The sequence below is a fragment of the Phaseolus vulgaris genome, chromosome 1 (genome assembly GCF_051622355.1).
Source record: "Phaseolus vulgaris cultivar YP4 chromosome 1, ASM5162235v1, whole genome shotgun sequence".
Taxonomy (NCBI): Eukaryota; Viridiplantae; Streptophyta; class Magnoliopsida; order Fabales; family Fabaceae; genus Phaseolus; species Phaseolus vulgaris.
This window is the reverse complement of record NC_143498.1, coordinates 47,490,001-47,505,794: the sequence shown is the minus strand read 5'-3', so window position 1 is coordinate 47,505,794 and position 15,794 is coordinate 47,490,001. Positions and strand designations below refer to the sequence as shown.

General features: G+C 33.8%; 1 protein-coding gene and 1 pseudogene across 8 annotated transcripts; both read right to left on the bottom strand.

Annotated features, from left to right (window-relative positions):
* LOC137814470 (Class II aaRS and biotin synthetases superfamily protein) lies at positions 1–14,260 on the bottom strand. Of its 8 annotated transcripts, none has more exons than XR_016522910.1 (11): positions 13,758–14,260; positions 13,551–13,646; positions 12,281–12,369; positions 11,994–12,123; positions 11,421–11,513; positions 10,543–10,617; positions 7,386–7,503; positions 6,694–6,836; positions 4,710–4,841; positions 439–602; positions 1–331 (listed from the first exon to the last, which is right to left on the bottom strand). XR_016522910.1 is itself a non-coding variant. In XM_068617239.1 (11 exons), the coding sequence occupies exons 1-11, from the start codon at positions 14,085–14,087 to the stop codon at positions 193–195; spliced, it is 1,506 nt and encodes a 501-aa protein (XP_068473340.1). In that variant the 5' UTR covers positions 14,088–14,260; the 3' UTR covers positions 1–192. The 8 variants fall into 8 exon arrangements, 2 of the variants coding, with proteins under 2 accessions (XP_068473340.1, XP_068473341.1); XR_016522911.1 differs by having other exon boundaries at positions 6,708–6,836; XR_016522912.1 differs by having other exon boundaries at positions 4,710–4,838; positions 6,708–6,836.
* On the bottom strand, positions 2,706–3,644 carry LOC150029669 (uncharacterized; annotated as a pseudogene).
* Positions 14,261–15,794: the final 1,534 nt, after the last annotated feature.

Genomic DNA, 15,794 nt, shown 5'->3' with positions numbered 1-15,794 from the left:
TGTGGGAAAACAAGCTAAAATAATGTAAACAGAACACACAGTTTTGGTGCATGAATAATCACATGCATGTTCGGATGCAGGTGAGTATGTACACAAAACAAGTTCTCAAGGACTATGTAAATAAATAAAGGTAAATGAAAAACCAATACTAAAGACAAAATGCATAAACCTCAACAAAAATCAAATTCTGATTTACTTCAGATCTTCAAGTTTAACCTCATACTGTTCTGCAGTAGAGAGAATTTTGACACCAACCACGCCCCTTTGCCATTCTGAATTCCCCACTAACACAAGCCGCTCTGCATTTACTCTGGCTGCTCGTTTAAAAACCCTAGGAGAGAATAAACATTATGATTTATATATCATATCAGAAGACCTACCAAAGAAATTCAAGTATGCTTTAAGAAAAGGAACTAAAATGAAGAAAAAAAAGTATACCATTTTAGTGGTTTGCTTTCCAAAACCAACTCAACACTATGCCCTTTTTCTCGGAGAATGTTAGCAACCATAGCAGCACATCCTTGAAGATCTTCATCCAATGCGCACACAATGTTATCTATGTGCAAGTTAAGCTCTGGTAACAGACCCTTCTCTTTGAGCAACTGTTACAATAAAACAGACTTCAAGCACAATTGACAAAGTTGGAGAAACACTAGTCTAAGCAAAAATGCTGTGGAGCATAATTATCATAATAGACATTTACAAAATAGACATTCCCTTCTATATGAGCAACTGTTACAAAAAAAGAAAGGCATCAAGCACAATTGACAAAGGAGAAGAAACACGAGTAAGCAAAAGTGCACTGCTGCATAATTATCATAATAGAGATTTACAAAAAACAGACCCTTCTCTTTGAGCAACTGTTACAAAAAAACAGACATAAACAATGGACTGAATACACACGGATATAAGGATGATTTTATATATATAGATTCATTACATTTATTATGTATGAATAGAAGATATTTTGTTTGACTACGGTGAACCACTCTTGTGGTTGGTCTACAGTGCACCATATTTATTCACAGTAGGATTGATCTAGTCTTCACCATGATATCATACATCTACCACAGTAGTTTCCCATCTCTAATTTCAATTCCTCTGTCAAGTATCGTTCCCCTGGACCTCCCATTGAAACCCTAACCTCAAAATCTGACATCAAAAGCGACCTTCCCTCATATGGAACCTTTGTAAAGAATTCTTGAAATGTTGTGTTGATTGCTGATTTTTTGTTTATGGACATGCTTTGATGTACGGTAATGGAATTGCACTACAATCTTCAAGATAGATGATTGGCAGCGATGCAGTGAGATCGTTAGTGGCTTCACGTGATTGGGTGTTGTCGAGAATGTTGTTGACTCCAACTAGTCCCTTCTCTTCTCTTTCTTCATCTACTGTTATAAGAAACAGATTTCAATTTTGAAAAAAATTTGTGTAGTTTTGGTGCATATTTTGTGAAGTCTGTGTTTTCGTCCTGAGTTGTACAGGTTTGAATTGCTAAATCAGAATTTATTAATGAAGTGCGACCACCTGTGCAGGTGGCACTTTCAGTGAGGAAGTTTCTCCTAAAAGAATTTGCTTGAATAGGTCTTGGGTTCCCTCCAGAAAGTCAAACTCAATGATGGGGACTCAATTTTGTTATACTAAGAGACTTATAACTTTAGTAAAGGCAACGAAGAACAATGGCCATGTGGCAGCCATTTCTCAAGCTCCTTCTCTAGAATCAAACCCTAATTCTAAGTCACTTGTCAGCACCATGGTAAATCCCTAATTTATTTATTTCTTATTGATTCCCCAATAATTTCTCTATAATATTACCTGTTAATTTGCTAGTTTCAGTATTATCAATATCGGATAACGGAAAATATTGGGTTATGGCAGAAGCATTGTAGTCAAAAGAATTCAATATATACATATAGATAATTTAAAAAAAATACAAAAATATAATTGTAATACAAAAATAATGAAAGAGTCAATCATAACTAATAATATTATGTCTAGAAATTCAAATAACAAAAACATCAAATCAAAAACACCACAAATTTCAAGTTCAAAAATTTAAAATAACAAAAAAACATAAAATAAATGTCTTAAACTTCTAATTATTCGATTCTTCTTCAATCTCAACATAATTGTCTTCAATATTATCCAATGGGACATATCCCTCCTCCTCTTCCCCTTTAGAGATTAAGTAATTTTTCAAACTCAAAATCATAGCTATCATGTAATTCATTCTCAGCCCCAATTTGAATATTCTCTTTGCCCATCCTTGTTGGGGTTGAAGTTGCAACTGGACCTTTCTTATAAGCATGGGAAGATCCAATGACAATACCACCACTTGATGGTTGCTTTCTTTTACCGGTTGCTTGTTTCCTTGTATAAGTTATTAGTTCTTCAACACCTGAAGTTTGTCAAAGTTAAGTAATTTTGACAACTTAAAATCAAAGTTATCATGCAATTCATTCTCAACCCCAATATGAATATTCTCTTTGCCCATCCTTGTTAGGGTTGAAGTGGCACCTGGACCTTTCTTAGAAGCATGGGAAGATCCAATGACAATACCACCACTTGATGGTTGCTTTCTTTTACTAGTTGTTTGTCTCCTTGTATAAGTTATTGGTTATCCAACACCTGAAGCTTCATAAACAATTTTCCAATTAAGATTGGGATCATCATAAAAAACCAACTCATTTCCCTCCCCTTCATTATCATTATCATCATCTACTTGTCCCACTAACCACTCCTTGCATTCATCAATGTCAATCAGTACAATAGGGTCTATTTCATCCCTAATATTGTATCTTTGAGCAAGTAGTTGGTTATACTTTATCTAAACCAAACCATGCAACCTTTTGTGGTCATGCATGTTCCTTTTTTTTAATGAATTTGCATTATGAGTAAGTAAAATGTAAATTAATTTCTTTCTACATTCTACAAAAAAGATAATAATTGAATGAGTCATGTCATGAACAATAGTTATTACTTGCTCAAATATACTCCAATTGTGCTCACACCCCGACGAACTACATGTCAAACTTAAAATCTTAATTGCTAGTTTTGCAAGTTGGGAGTTGTGTGCTCATAATTCTTCCACCATTGAGCTATAAAAGTAACTTAGAATGTAACTATTATATGATATAATTTATATCTTAAAGCAATTTAGAAAGCGTTTAAGGAGGTAACTCAGTTAAAATATTTTTTGCACATCTTTACGTGGCACCAACCTCTTGATGTAAGCATACAATCCATTTGTAACTTCTAAATCATATTCCATTTATGGGTAGGAATAATAGAACTCTAGGTTCAAAAATGAAGTTGGCATGTCCATCTATTATCATTGATTGTAAATACATCCTTGTATTTACTTTCATTGTTACTAAATGACTTCATTATTGTTTCCTTGGCTTTCTCCATGGCTTCATATATATAGCCCAAAGCTACTTTTCTTTCCCCATCCACCAGACGAAGTACATGAACAAAAGGAGTCAAGACTTTGAGAGTAAATACAACATGATTCCAAAATGAAGGCATAAGAACAATTTTTGTAGCTTCCCTCCCTTTAGCTTCCTTAGACAACTTGTCCTTACTTCATTCATCTGAAGTGAACATCTTTCTCAAATTCCCCTTCTCTTGACAATTTTGAATGGTTGTAAGTTAGTCGTGTATTAGGCAAAGCTTCCTTGTATAACATTTCTTATTAAAAGGAATTCTCTCGGTGATGAAAGTCATTTAGTTAAATTTGATATAGTATCAGAGTTTTAATTGAAAACCCTAAGTCTCTTGTTATGCTATAGGAGCTTTTGCATCTTGTTTGCACTTCCTAATCCAAATTTTTATTGGGTTCTTCATGTTCAAATTCTTGAAATCTTCTTTGGTGAGAATATGTTCTTGGTTAATCATGTCTAGATAAAATTGTATTGTTCGATTCAATGGGAAAAATTATTTTAGTTGGGAATTTCAATTCAAAATATTTGTGAAAGGGAAGGAATTGTGGGTCATGTTGATAGGACTAGTCCAACTTCCAAAGCCAACCAAGAACTTCGAACATGGGATGCTGAAGATGCATGTATCATACCTTGTATTAGGTTCAATTGAACCACATATGGTGGGCAATCTAGGGTCATTCTCTACAGCAACAGAAATATGGAAATATTTGAAACTGATATATAATTAGAACAACAGTGCACGTCATTTCCATTTGGAATTGGAGATCAGAAACTTCATCCAAGGAAATTTGTCATTGAGCACTACTATCCTGTTTCCTGATTTGTGGGGTGAATATTCTGCTTTTAACAATGCAAAATTACCCAAGGGGGCACTGTCAAACAGTTCAAGAGGAGAACAAACGTGATCAGTTCCTGATGAAACTAAGACCAGAATTTGAGACCTGCATAGGATGGATTTTAAATCAAAATCCAATCCCTTCTATGGATATTTGTGTTGATATGTTGCAGTGAGACAGAATAGTATTGCTCTCAAAGCTATTGAAACAAAAGACGAGCTTTCTAACACTATTTGTATAGATAAGCAGCAACATTATTGAATTGAATAGTTTTTCACATTTTGCCTCACTGTATATACTGCCTAGTCCTAAACTTTAAGAGACGTAATAGATTAAGGCAGATAGAATTTATGAAAATACACAGAATGGTTTAATATAGAAACATTGTGGCTTTGAATATCTCTTGCTACTGAAGCTATAGACTTACTTCCACTATAACTGCATCACCAAATCCAAAACCACAAGCAGCAATGTCATCAGCACCAAAAGTTGAGAATAAATGATCATATCGGCCACCACCACAAATTGCTCGCAGCTTTCCTTCTCGGTCAAAACCCTACTGAAGAAATTTAATCACTTGAAAGAAAGCAATACAACACCAAATATATACAATAGCAACATATTAAAACAAGTGGAAAGAATCATAAAGAATGTAACTTGGTCACACTAAAATATTGCCAGTAAGACTCCGATATATTCTTTCTCTGTAAGCATTAGTAACATGATAGTTTAGTTGCCTATAAAGTATATACTCTTTCTTTTTCCCTTTTAATATAAAAGGATTTATCAAGAGCAAAACATATATAGTGGAAAGATAGGAAATGTATGCATTTAATCCTCTTGTAGATCAAGGAATAATTCTATAACCTAGGATCTTACATGTCACAGAATTTGAATGTATCAAGCTCGGCCTCCATGTAACATAAGTATGTACAAACTTCACAATGTCTTATGAAGGACTACAAACTATTATTTTAAAATCATCAAACAAATGAAAAATTGCTAAATCAAGATTATGGTTTTCATTGAGCACTTTTATTAAATGTTTTGTATGCCTACATGTCTTGGTATCTATCTTACATTTTCTTTACCTAGATCTTCCTTTTAATAATTTTTATGCTAATCTAGTTATTAAATGAGTAGGTTTATTGATTTAATCCTTTAGAACTTGTATTAGATTGTGTTGTTTCATTGCAGAAAAAGAATAATGAGAAACGGGAAGAGAGCCTTTGAAGAATGCACCTAATTTATTTTAAAATGAGTAGGTTTATAGTTTTAATCATTTGGAATTGTATTAGATTGTGAAGTTTCATTGCAGAGAAAGAAGAAATGAGAAACTGGAAGAGCCATTGAAGATTTGTAAGATTGCACCAAATCCATTTTGAAGGCTCATTGAAGCTAAATCCTTCGTTATTGGGGTTTGACATAGCTGGGACTCTTCCTCATGTATCTACTGTAAGAACTAATCTATGTTTATCATTCGTTATTTGTCTCCTTCTACGTGCTTAGTACTTGTATTGGGTTTATGTTCTTTAAAAGATTTATAGTTTGAATGTAGTTGGAAAATGATTTTGAACCTTGACTCGGTAAAGAGGACCTCATGGGTTTTGTATCTAAGAATAGAGCAAAGCTCATTAGTCATCTTTTAAAACCCCTTGTTCTTAAAGCAAGTTGCCCAGTTACGCTACTCAAGGGATTGATAGTTCAACAAAGGAACTTAGACTCTCTCACTAAGGGATTAGGTTTTGAACTATCTTTTGTGTCGACATTAATAAATAAACTTTAAACTTAATTAGAACTGGTTTACTAGATGCATGAAAAAAGAGTTTGGGAAATTAAACCACATCTTACAATCCTCGAGTAATCTGGGTTTTGCTACCCTCCACATGTTTGATAAAATTCGTCTACAGCTTAATTATACATTTTGTTTTAATTTTTTGTTTATTTAAACTCTTGTTTCTTATAATATTACAAATCAATTGAAATCATATTTCAACATACTGAATTTTGTAATATGTCAACTATTGTATTGGTCCCTATGGCAAGGATCTCTTACTCATCGAATACTTGCACCAATTGCTATGCTTGCGATTAATAAAACAGACTTCAACCTTTATTTGTCAAAGTCAATTATCACAAATTTTGTTACACAAGCCATTAATCTTAAATTATTTTTCAGTGACATTAAGCATGAAGTGTTTAAATTTGAAAACACAAGCCCCAAGAAAAACTTCTCAATATTTGAACGAACCTTTTACACACTTGTCATAGAATAAGTCCAACTAGAGAAGTACAGAATTATGCAACACATGTAATCCACAAACAAGATTTTAGTCAAAAACGGTCCTAACTCATTATTTAAATTGATGTAAACTATAACATCTATTTGGTATCATCCATGAAATTCTAACCTCAAATACAATACCAGTGTAGTAAGCAAGACCTCGAACAACTGACGCATCAAATTGAAGCCATTTCGAGAAACCAGTTTTTTCAGCAAGAGAGAATAGCTGTTTCAGATCAGCAAGTGCTTCCCCACTGCTCCCAAGTCTCTCTGAATACAACCAAATTTATATTTTTTGTAAGTTCTATGACTTGATTTTGCAAACTAATTGATAGTACACGCAATTTGTGGTGCCATTGACAGCCTTCAAGTACTTAGAAGTAAATAACACAACAAAAACGGGAACATTATATTTCTCTCATTATTTACAAGAAAAAGAAACAAAGCAAAGAAGTTGACCAAGAAAAATAATGAACTTTTCATCATTTACAGGCCATAACATAAGGAAATGATACATCTGGCACAATGCTACAACAGACTTCAAAAATGAGAGAGAATAAAGAAATATATTATTAATTTCGATCATACTAATTACATTCTCAACTCCTATTTTGTAACAATCACATTCTCTTAAAAGTTAAAATTAAATCTGCTGGAACAAAAGTGAAGATTCTAAGGATATTTTATTCAAATTACTAAGGTAATATTAGGATATTTTTATCCTAATAATCCCTTATTTACAACAAACAGGCTATTTTATAGTGTTTTTCTAGTATTCCCTACAAGATATAAGATTTCAGAAAATTGTAGAGGGTTAACCTTCTAACTCTGCCAATGACTTCACAGAAAGTACTTGCAACAGCTTCTGGACAGCCTCTTGTGATAGACCAACAGCTTTCAACTCTTTCTTTATCTCGTCAACTGGAATTTTCTCAATCTGTACCAAATTAACAATTCTTTTATTAAAAAAAAATCTTTGATATTATGATCACATCTTTATCAACAGTAGACAAAGACAAGAATATGAAATTTCAATTATTACATAGACATGAACTAAAAATGGGGTAAAACCATATTGATCCAAAAGAAAAATAAAGGGGGATACCCACACAATATGACATTTTACAACAAATAAAACTCACGATCTATTAGTCCACACATACAGGTTTCTTTTTGTGACAATAAAGGTTTGTAATATTGCTTATTCATTTGCTTTGTTGGCCCCTAGGAGAATGTTATTGAATATAAAGACATATTACAGACATCCACTAAATATAATTTCTTGAGAATCTTACCTTAAACTAATAGGATAGATACATAGGGAAATAAAATGACCATGATTGGTTGGTTAATAGAGCTCCTGAAAAAATATTTCATTGTGTCATTGTTCAATAATGATAAAAAAGTCACCTGCACAAGGGTCAACCAATAGGGGATTCAAAAGGTTTGTCTGGTAGGCTGCCTGTGGTGCAATTTTTAGGGGCCAAAAAACCTAAGTTATGGATATTTCTCCAAATTCCTTGGCAAATTTCTATTTTATTTTATCAAAGTTTTTATGATTATATTGTTCTTCTCAATATAATGTCCGTATAAGCTTGATCACCTTTTACTTGATTAATTGAGATTTTAATTGAGCTTGATCACCTTTTGAACCTAGAATTCTGGACCCAATAGAAATTAATAGTAGGAATAGGCTAATTTTAATTAGGCATCTTTCAACTCTTAATCTATGCTGACAAATTGATCGTAATTCTCAAGTGATTGATTATAATCAATTGCTTTAGGTTCATTTGCTTAAGAGATTAAGATTTGAAGTTGATGATATAGTTGGAATTTACTAACAATAAGTAATTATAGTGATTTGCATGAGGGGTAGTTTAGAGAAACTCAACCCTGACATCTCTGTTGGATTGATTGCTTACTATTAGGCTCATAGTTAGTCAGGACGCAACACTTTCTACTTAAGAGTGGAACAACCCAAGCGTCTCGATTTGATTTGACCCACCTAGCCTCCGCCACGAGACAATTGATGTCACCTGTAACAATCTCCCCCTCAACAATTGTCTCACTGGGAGTCGAACTCTTCAATTGTGACTCGGTTCACCTAGCCTACGCCATAGGACAATTGTGCAACTTGTAACAATCTCCCCTAAACAATTGTCCCACTGGAAATCTAACTCGTGACCTTGTCATATCTACTAATTGTTGAATTGAACGCTTATTAATAGGCAAAAGTTATAGTTGATAATCAGGCCACAACTCTTTCTACTTAAGAGTGCAACAACACAAGCGCCACATTTCAATTGTGACTTGATCCACCTAACCTTTGTCATGGAACAATTGATTCCACCTACAACAATCTTAATATCTATAAAATCCCTTCGTTGTTCTTGCCAACCATTTAACTACTTGTCCAAAGTTTGATTTCTTTTGCTTTACTATTTTTTTCTACTTTGCAACAAAATACATGCATTTACAATTACAACCTTAAACTAATTTAATAAACAAACATGTTTTTACTTGAGTATTACAATAATCCTTTGGGATTCAAAACTTGGACTTGAAAAATCCATCTTACTACATGTGGCCTATATCCATTTTCCAAAAAGATCAATTACCAAGTCTATGGTCTAAAGCGCCAAAATCAAGTATCTGTGGTCCCAAGGAAGGAGAGTAAGAGATGCAAGCAGTACATTTACCATAGTGAGCCACCACAGCAATAGCACAAAAGGTCTAGCAACTCACATACCAGCATACAAGGTTGTAATATGTAGTCATAGTCATAAGGGGTTGATCAGTCATTGAAGTAGAAGTCATAGTAGGATCAACAAAGAACGCTTGAGACACATTGGTCAAGAAAGGTGATTAAACATGTACCTTCCATCATCAATCAATAGTATGTCGAGCAGAATGATAGCGATCACACTTGTGGCAACTTTTGGAACTTAAGAACCCTGTGCATGACCACCTAGAAGTGCTACTTTGGGAAGAAAGGGTTGATGTATCCCTGATAGTAGAGGTAGGGGTCTTGATGGTGTGCTTCAGAGGAATTAGAAGATGCATGAAAGAGGTAAATGTCATCACTGGGGCCATAAGGGATCCAAGGATCTTATCTAATGTAGCACCACACTGACAGCAAGCCATAAACAGCCAGTGCAATAAAGGTGTTGTTCTCTTGCTCCTTCTTAGCCTGAGTTGGATTTGAAGCAACAAGAGGGAGTAGTTCATTATAATCATAAGGGCCACATGAACTCATCCCAAAGACGTAGACATAGGGTCGTCAAATTGTTAGACAGAAAGAAGATTCATCAAATCCTAACACCATACTGTCGTCGAGTGTTATCGGAGTAAAGAGCACATGCCTAAGTAAAATGCAAGATCATATCCAAAGACATCACTAGTTTTTCAATTTAAATAATTAATTGGCGAATATTTTCACCAACTCATTGGTAGGTCCTCAAATTAATTATATATGTGAGAATCCAAGAAATTTTAACTATAATAATATTGTAAATTAGGCATATCATATTCTTGTATTACTTAACTAGGGTTAGTTACATATTCATGTAGTTTTTTGTAATTATTCTTGTACACCTAACATGAGTATTTCCTTCCTTGTGTAGTTCACACAGACTTAATCACTTCCTTTTAACAAATATAGTAAAAGCATATTCTGTACTAGGACTGAATTTCGCATATAATTTTAGCATTATGTTGGGTGATGTGAAATATCATTTATCCAATAAACATGAACTAGCTATAGTACATGGAAATTTAATGGCATTTGATCTTAGCTTCAGCCTTTTGGTTCAACTTCTACATGTTTTTTGTCATTAACAATCCACAGGAACAAATAGAAGTTATCATGATCCCTTATCATATATTTTTTTTCATGGACAAATAAGGATCAAGAATGCTACAGCAGCATCAACAATTAGAAAAATAAACTGAAAGAGCAACATTACGTATCACTCACTTTATCAATAATGACGCAGACCTTGCCAAATAAATATTCTGGCACTGAATAACAATTTAGTACTTCCTGTAGAACCTGTACAGTAAGGAGATATCCAACAGAGTAAAAGACTGTCATAAACCAAAGCAATAAAAAGAACCATACGAATTAAGTTAAATGTTAGAACTAAAGCTGTATGCAGACTCCGTTTATCTACAAAGTTGAAACAAACTACATGCATTAACCCAGTGACAATGCACTTGACAAAATATTATTAATTAATTGTCACAATAAATGAAGATAAAACAATCATGCAAAACAGGCATGTGACCAAAAAGTGTCAAAACAAACACGGCAAGGAAGGACTTAGTTTGTATTGTGCAAAAATATAGGATATATATCTAACATACTCCTAGGTACTACTAAACCAAACAAAGTCTATTTTTTAACCAAGATTTAACAACACACTATGTTAGGGAAGACCCCAACCCTATGTTCTTGCCCATAGCAACATCCCTTAAACCAACATTTCAATGACTTTTCAACCACAAATGTAGAGCATATAGCTAAAAGAATTTGATAAATTCAATCTATCATACATCTTGACCAGTTAAATCTTTAAATTCACAAGTCGCATGTTCAGGTAATAGAACTAAATATAAACCCCGAAGAAGGGAGATGTGCAATACAATGAGGGAGATATGTTGTGCGTTTACATGAGTATTATTTATAATCATGTATTAGAGCATAGCAAAATCCCTCATAAATACATAAGAATAAATCAAATCACTAAAATTGTGATAATTAATTGCATCCCTGATTTCTAGTAAAAGCAATTTAAATATTCACCATGTGTTAAATAGGCTATCTCACACATACAATGAAAATGAAATCTCCACCTTTCGACTGGAAACCTTAAATCCAACATCTGATTCTGTGATTCCTATTCGCTTAAACAAAGTGACAACAGAAGATATAAGCTCTGCTTCAGCCTACAACATCAAAAGAAGCATGGTAAAAAAATACATATAATAGATTATAGTCCAATGCATTCAACAATATTAAAAGTACCATCATTCAAAATTTTAAAATGAGGTACATAATGCAAAACAACCATAAAAACTCAACCAAAAGCATGTCAAAAACAAAATATAAAACAAAAAAACAACACATCTCATGACTTAATAACAAAGAACGTTCAGAAATTTTCATTACTTTCTGACTAGACTACAAATAGAAGGCACAGGTTTCTGTATTGTTACAAGAGAAGGGAAAATGAATAAAAGAAAGCAATCACTACTAAAAGGATATCTTACCATAACAAGCTAAATGCTACACAAACATAATTATAATGGCACAACTACTAACTGATGACACCTTAGTGCCTAGCTTTCTGAATCAATCATGAAACATTTGACCAGAAAGAGGACAATCCATAACTTCAAAAAGTGCGTATATCAGGCAGCACATACCATAACCCCAGGAACACCAATAATATCCATGTTCCACTGGTAGTGCTCACGACGACGGCCCCTTGTCATTCTCTCATACCGCCAACATTGTCCAACAGTGAACCACTTAATTGGTAATGACACCGACTTCCTAGAAGTTATAGAACAAACATGAAAAAGAGAAGTTGGCATTCATATACAAGATATTAAAGTTAAGTATATTAAAGCTTAACTTTTCTGGCATAGATTAATATCAAAACTGCAAATATAGGAAAACCCTAAAATATGAGCATAAGAATTAACCTTACCCTTTCTGTATCACCAGCCTTGCCAAAGAAGGAGTAAGTTCAGGCCTTAATGCAACACGGCGATTTCCCCGATCTTCAAAACAATAAAGCTGCAAATTCAAAAGTATATATTTTAGTATTTAGTAAAAATTCCTTAATGTATTTGCATTATCTGCTCTCTTAATAAACTTTTTTATTAAAAGATATTTGATTAAAATGCTAATATTTTAAGCACACCACGGGCATGCTGTTTGTGTGACACAAAAACTATATCACACACTCAATCATGCATACATGTCTAGCTCGAAATAACCTAATTATAGTTGTGCTACTAGGAAAATTAAAAGCATAGCCTCTAAATACCTTAAAGCCACACCATGGCTCTATTCTAGCAATTCCTAATGAAGTCAATGAATAGAATGACGCCAATAAGACTCGCTGCACGCAGCATATTGTCTGATTTTCAATGTATTAATTGTCTATGTGTAGTGTGCAGAATAATAGAGAAGTAGCCTCAACTGCCGAAACAGGGAAACACCAAGATCATTTTTAAAAAATTATAACTTATTTGCATTGGCATTTAGAATCTAAGACCCATTTATCGGATGTTAAAAAATGAAACTTAAAGTAGCTTCCGCTTGTATGTAGATCATGAAGCTGCGTTTAACTTGGCCAGACACAAAACAACATGCACTTAATCAAACATAAATGACTTTCTTCTCAATATGATTTATGAAACAGTAAATAATCAGTTAGCTCAATGCTGATAATAAGTATTTGGAGTTTTAATGCTTATCTACAGGACTATACTACAACTAAAACAACAAGATAAGGAAGGAGGAAGCATGTCTATCAGAGACTCGTGACAATAAACATAGAATGACAGATTAACACCTAAGACATTATCCATCATATAAAATATTAAACCAAGTAACTCATCAAAATCATCACCGGAGCGCTAAACAAAGAAAAACACAGAGTTTATCATTGTCCCAAGCATAATGCAACTATGAAGTGCAGAAAACTTTAAGATAAAGTAATTCAGACCAGTTGAAAGAAGGCACAAATTACATAACTAGAGTTCAAACTAGCAATACTGAACAAACAAATGGAGCACGAGTATAATTCAAAGTCCACTGACATCACCTTTACGAAAACACTAATTGATTGATGTCACAGTCAAACTAAAAACTAGGGAATTAGTAGTTTCAGAGCCTTCTTTATCTGTTGAGATGTTAATAGTAAGATGTCATAGTGAATATGAACAAAAACGATAAAGCGAAAGAGATACCTGGTCCTTAATCTCTTCTCCTGCTTTCCTAGTGAACAAAGCCTCCGACTCAAGCACCGGATAATCAACCTCTTCGAATCCGTACAACCAGGAAACCTGATCCTCACATTGAAAGACCAAATTGTCAAAAGAAAAAACAACAATCGAGCTGAAACAGGCACAAGAACAAAACGGCAATGAGTAATTCGTATCCAAAACCACACACACCTCTTTGAAATGGTTGAAGAGCCAGTTGCGCAAGCGCATGTCTTCGGGCGGGAAGTCGCGCGTCCCCTTGGGAGGATTCACGTCGATTTTCTGAACATCGCCGCCGACGGAGGGACCAGGAGTTAACGCGCCAGACCTGCCGCCGGTCGTAGAATTGGTTTCCGCCGGTCGCGAAAGCGAACAGCGGATTCTAATGCTGGAGAAGGGTGCATTGAACGGGAAAGGTGAAGAAGAGAGTTGGAAGGTGAGTGAACGGAAAATAGGGTTGACGTAGGAATTGAAGCGTGGTTGCAGGGAGAGGAACGAACACGAGAATGACGTTGCAGGCATGGCAGTGAAGCTTAGCTTTTCTTTTCTTTTGTTTTGTGTCAGGTGTTCCTCACTGTGTATTGTGTGGAGCTTAGTTTGATGGATGGAAATGCAAGATAGATGGACAGGAACAGGTAGAATGTTGTTAATTACTTCCTACACTCCCATATTTTCTCCATGCATCTCCATAATTCTTTTAATTCCAAAAATACCCTTCTATAAATAGTTTTAGGTCATGGGGTTTCCTTGTTATACATGAATGAGTTTAGTGGTAAAGCTTGTAGAGTTTGTTGCTTTGGTGGCAGTGATAGGTGGTGATTTTCATCTCTAGTTAGTTTATTGGTTTCTTTTTTTAATTTTGGATTATGTAATTTTTCTGGACTACATAATCCAAAATATAGTAAGATTGATTTTATGTATTATGGATTGTCTAAAACATAATGTATTTCCATATGAGATATTTTGGATTGTCCAATACATAATGTATTTATGGATCTAGAAACATGTTTGAGATTGGACTCTCTACCAACTTTATATTATGGATTAGCCAAAACGTATTTATGCATTAAAAAATACATTTGAGATTGGTCAATCAAAAATATAAAGTTGTATTGAATATTGGTCAATCCCTAATGTATTTTGGGATTCATAAATACCTCTCATATTGAAATGAATTGAATTGCAATTACACTTATTTTTATGATTTTCACTTGGATTAAGATTGTGATTAGCAAGATAAGGTGATAACTCGATGAAGATTGTCACTGGACACAAACTTTACCAAGTGATTAAGTAAGTGTTTCGGGTCATCTTCTTGTAAAGTTGGGTTATATCACATATTAACCAATCCATAATATAAAGTTAGTAAATGATCCAATTCATAATGTTATTTTAAATTCATAACTTGAGTTAGAGTTGTGGCTAATAACTTTGCTTGAGTTCATAATTTCCTTCTTTTGCTTTCCTGTTTCAATCCTTTATCAATTTTCACCTCTCCGCTTCTACTTTTTTCAAACCTATGAATTCAAATTAAAAACCTAAGCTTGTTGTCATCCTCATGATAACCCTAGATGCGTTAGTCTCTTTGTTATAGTTCTCACTTTTTGATTGTGTATCTTTTTCACGTTCCTATCTTCATTCTCTAATTGCACATATTCCATCTATTTTCCCATGTTTTCATCATCTTCATCTTGTCCATCCTTTTATTTGTCTTAATCATCAATTAGGTCTTCTACTTCATTGGATTCTCCCTCTTCAATTCTTTCTCCATCATGTCCAATAATATTATCATCTCTTTCATATTCGTTTCTTTTGTATCTTCCATCAATTTGAACAGTTTACCATTCAACCATGGTTGCAACCTTTTTCTTTTAAGCTTTTGAGATTCATAACCAACCTTTAGATTTTCAAATATTTTTCAAAGGTTTCCTCGTATGACTTTTTATCATTTTAGTACTATTTGAATTGGTAAAACAACTATATGTGAACAAAAATCAAAAGTGATATTCCAGGATCAGATGTGGAGGTCTTTGTTAAAGGGGTGCTAAAGGGGTGAAGAAGACGAAGGGTGTATGGATTTAGGATTACTTATTATTTTTACTAAAGACAAAATGATTTTTTAGTAGACTTTTGGAAGTTCAAGAAGAAATTATAGGAATGTAAAAAGAAATTGCCTAGAATGTAATATTAATGGGCCTTTCATTTTAGGCCTCAAACAAACAACTAGCC

Bases quoted from the DNA above. Each gene is read 5' to 3' on its own strand.
- LOC137814470 (XM_068617239.1), bottom strand. From the start codon at position 14,087: ATGCCTGCAACGTCATTCTCGTGTTCGTTCCTCTCCCTGCAACCACGC. The intron at 12,370-13,550 runs GTATCTCTTTCG...TTGAATTTGCAG, and splicing joins GAGAAGAGATTAAGGACCAG to CTTTATTGTTTTGAAGATCG. The intron at 10,618-11,420 runs GTGGAGATTTCA...CTTACTGTACAG, and splicing joins TTAAGGTTTCCAGTCGAAAG to GTTCTACAGGAAGTACTAAA.